The sequence below is a fragment of the Colobus angolensis genome, unplaced genomic scaffold (assembly GCF_000951035.1).
Source record: "Colobus angolensis palliatus isolate OR3802 unplaced genomic scaffold, Cang.pa_1.0 Scaffold22, whole genome shotgun sequence".
NCBI lineage: Eukaryota > Metazoa > Chordata > Mammalia > Primates > Cercopithecidae > Colobus > Colobus angolensis.
This window is the reverse complement of record NW_012115377.1, coordinates 4,544,076-4,548,194: the sequence shown is the minus strand read 5'-3', so window position 1 is coordinate 4,548,194 and position 4,119 is coordinate 4,544,076. Positions and strand designations below refer to the sequence as shown.

General features: G+C 47.6%; 1 protein-coding gene across 3 annotated transcripts in view; it reads left to right on the top strand.

Moving 5' to 3' along the window:
- The window catches only part of INSR (insulin receptor), a 169,629-nt gene that overhangs the window by 164,042 nt on the left and 1,468 nt on the right, over positions 1–4,119 (top strand). For all 3 annotated transcript variants that reach the window (XM_011943557.1, XM_011943556.1, XM_011943555.1), the window contains 2 exons: positions 1,004–1,133; positions 2,733–2,867. In XM_011943557.1, the coding sequence (XP_011798947.1) occupies positions 1,004–1,133; positions 2,733–2,867 (265 nt within the window). The remainder of the gene's footprint in view (positions 1–1,003; positions 1,134–2,732; positions 2,868–4,119) is intronic.

Here is a 4,119-nt window from a genome sequence, read left to right as displayed (position 1 = left end):
CCAGGATGGTCTCAATCTCCTGACCTCGTGATCCGCCCATCTCGGCCTCCCAAAGTGCTGGGACTACAGGCTTGAGCCACCGCGCCCAGCCCGAAAAATTTTTTTAAAAAGGGGTGTGGTGGTGCACATCTGTGGTCCCAGCTACTCAGGAGGCTGGGGTGGGAGGATTGCTTGAGCCCAGGAGGTGGAGGCTGCAGTGAGCTGTGACTGCATCACTGCACTCCAGCCTGGGCAATAGTGAGACGCTATTTCAAAAAAACAAACAAAAAAGGAACACAGAGGGGACCAGAGCAGCGTGAGATGTGAGGTCGAGGAGAGAGGCAGAAACCAGACCCCGAAGGACCTTGTATTTCACAGCAAGTCATCTCGACATTATCTTACATTAGCAAGGGGCAGCAGGAAGTGATATGATTCTATTTATGACTCAAAAAGACATCTTCTGGCCAGGCGCAGTGGCTCACACCTGTAATCCCAGCACTTTGGGAGACTGAGGCGGGCGGATTACTGGAGGTCAGGAGTTCGAGACCAGCCTGGTCAACATGGTGAAACCCCATCTCTATTCAAAATACAAAACATTAGCTAGACATGGTGGCAGACAGCTGTAATCCCAGCTACTCAGGAGACTGAGGCAGGAAAATTGCTTGAATCAGGGAGGTAGAGGTTGCAGTGAACCGAGATCGCACCACCGCACTCCAGCCTGGAGGACAGAGTGAGACTCCATATAAAAAAAAAAAGAAAGAAAGAAAGAAAAAGAAAAATGTAGCTTCTTTGTCATTTGGTACCTTCTTTTCCCTCCCTTTAAATGGTAGCCCATCTTCCCCCTTCACTTCCCCATGTGCACCCTCAGAATCCCTTCTTACTGGATTTGGCCACCACCCAGGTGAGCGCACACCAGGGCCAAGTGAACCCCTCTTAGGGCTCTGTGAGAGGTGGGGCAGTCAAGATGGCAGATAGTAGGACCAAGGCTGGAAGTTAAGAGCGTGTGAATCGTTTGTGTTGTCAGACTTTGGAATGACCAGAGACATCTATGAAACGGATTACTACCGGAAAGGGGGCAAGGGTCTGCTCCCTGTGCGGTGGATGGCGCCGGAGTCCCTGAAGGATGGGGTCTTTACCACTTCTTCTGACATGTGGTGAGTTGTGTGTGGAGGGGTGGACGGATGCTGGGCTTGAATTCCAGGTGTTAGTAACAGCCAAGAGCGGGGGAAGGAAGCCTGCCATCCTCCTGGACCCCCCATCAAGGAAAGGAAGACAGCGTCCTATCTGAGGACCTTCCCGTGGCCACTCTTATGTCCTGATTAATCCTGGAGGCATTGTGAACGCCGAAAATCTTAGACAGGTCTCAGTTAATTTAGGAAGGTTATTTTGCCAAGGTTGAGGACGCGTGCTCATGACACAGCCTCAGGAGATCCTGACCACATGTACCCAAGGTGGTCAGGGCACAGCTTGGTTTTATACATTTTAGGGAGACATGAGGCATCAATCAACATATGCAAGATGAACATTGGTTGGGTCTGGAAAGGCGGGACAACTCGAAGTGGGGAGGGGACTCTTCCAGGTCATAGGTAGATAAGAGACAAATGGTTGCATTCTTTTGAGTTTCTGATGAGCCTCTCCAAAGGAGGCAATCAGATATGAATGTTTCTCAGTGAGCAGAGCGGGGACTTTGAATAGAGTGGGAGGCAAGTTTGTTCAAGCAGTTCCCAGCTGGACTTTTTCCTTGAGTTTAGCGATTTGGGGGCCCCAAGATTGATTTTCCTTTCATAGCATTTATGGACTGCAGCATGAATTGTTTTATTAACTGGCCAACCATGTTCTAGCAAACCAAGAGATGTGTTTGCGTGTGTGTGTGTGTGTGCGTGCGTGTGTGTTTGTGTGTGTATTTGCATGTGTGTGAGCGTGTGTATGTGTATGCATATGTGTGTTTGCGTGTTTGTGTATTAAACGTGTGTGTGTACATGTGTGCGTGCATGTTTGCATGTGTGTGTGCGTGTGTGCTAGTTTGCCTGTGTGTGTGTTTACATGTTTGTGTGTTTGCGTGTGTGTGTATTTGCATGTGTGCACACGTGTGTGTTTGCATGTGTTTGGGTGTATTTGCATGTGTGTGCACACGTGTGTGTTTGCATATGTTTGGGTGTATTTGCATGTTTGTGCACACGTGTGTGTTTGCCTGTGTGTATGTGTATGCATGTGTGTGCATGTGTTTGTGTGTGTATTAAATGTGTGTGCCTGTGTGTTTGCATGTGTTGGTGTGCGTGTGTTTGCATGCATGTGTGTACATGTGTGTTTGCATGTGTGTGCTAGTTTGCCTGTGTGCACGTGTGTTTGTGTGTATTTGCGTGTGTGCATGTGTGTTTGCGTGTGTTTGTGTATTTACATGTGTGCACACGTGTGTGTTTGCATGTGTGCTAGTTTGCCTGTGTGTGTGTGCATGCGTTTGCGTATGTGTTTGCATGTGTGCTAGTTTGCCTGTGTGTGTGTGCATGCGTTTGCATATGTGTTTGCATGTGTGTGCTAGTTTGCCTGTGTGCGTGTGCGTGTGTGTGTGTGTTTGTGTGTGTGTGTGCGTGTGTGTTTGTGTGTGTGCATGTGCATGTGTTTGCATGTGTGTTTGCGTGTGTTGTGTGCTAGTTTGCCTGTGTGCATGTGTGTTTGCGTGTGTATGTGTGTGTTTTTGCGTGTGTGTGTGTGTGAATGGTTTCTTTGTTACTACTCTCAACTGTCATTGACAGGTCCTTTGGCGTGGTCCTTTGGGAAATCACCAGCTTGGCAGAACAGCCTTACCAAGGCCTGTCTAATGAACAGGTGTTGAAATTTGTCATGGACGGAGGGTATCTGGATCAACCTGACAACTGTCCAGAGAGAGTGTAAGTGTAGAAAGGGTTTGAGGTGTGTGAGGTGTTCATTGAAAGGGTATTGCCCTTTACACGTGTGCTTGGTTTTGCCTTTCCTATGTCTACGTGCTCACCGTGTTTGCATGCTATATGTTACAGGTGGGTTTGTGTTTGCATAGCTTGTCCTTACATGCGTGTTTGTATTTGCATATTGCATGGTGGTACACACACTTGAGTTTCCATATGTGCTACATGTGTGCTTGTTTGCGTATTATATATTTACATAGGTATTTATGTTTGCATACTATATGTTTACATGTGCATCAGCGTATCATGGCACATGTACACCTTGTTTACATATCTTTATAAGCACACGTGTTTACATATGGCTTGTTTACATAGTATGTCTTTACTGGCATGCTTGTGTTCACAAATCGTAAAATTTTCTTTCATATTGTATAGTTGGAATGTTGCACAAGAAACCCGTAGCGGTAGTTATCTTGGGAGAAGGGAACTGGAGACCTGGGGTCAGGGGAGTGAGACCTATGTTTGGCTGGTAATTATTTATACGCTGAAAATTTTGTCAGGTGGCTGGGAATGGGTGGCTCACACCTCTAATCCCAGCAATTTGGGAGACCGAGGCGAACAGATCACCTGAAGTCAGGAGTTTAAGACCAGCCTGGCCAACATGGTGAAACCCCGTCTCTATTAGAAATACAAAAATTACCTGGGTGTGGTGGTGGGCACCTGTAATCCCAGCTACTCAGGAGGCTGAGGCAGGAGAATTGCTTGAATCCGGGAGGCAGAGGTTGCAGTGAGCAGAGATTGCGCCATTGCACAGCAGCCTGGGTGACAGAGCGAGATTCTGTCTCAAAAACAAACACAGATACACAAAAATTTTGTCAGGCATACATATTATGTATTCCCTCCTCCAAATGTACATATATATATATTTAGATGAAGTTTCGCTCTGTCACCCAGGCTGGTAGACTGCAGTGGCGCAATCACAGCTCACTGCAACCTTGAACTCCTGGACTCAGCCTCCTGGCTCAGCCTCCCAAAGTGCTGGGATTACTCTTGATCCAGTTTTGAAATGAGGCAACCCTTTTCAAAACCATCTTTCGGCTGGGCGTGGTGGCTGACGCCTGTAATCCCGGCACTTTGGGAGGCCGAGCCGGGCAGATCATGAGTTCAAGAGACCAAGACCATCCTGGCTAACACGGTGAAACCCCGTCTCTACTAAAAATACAAAAAATTAGCCGGGCATGGTGGCGGGCACCTGTAG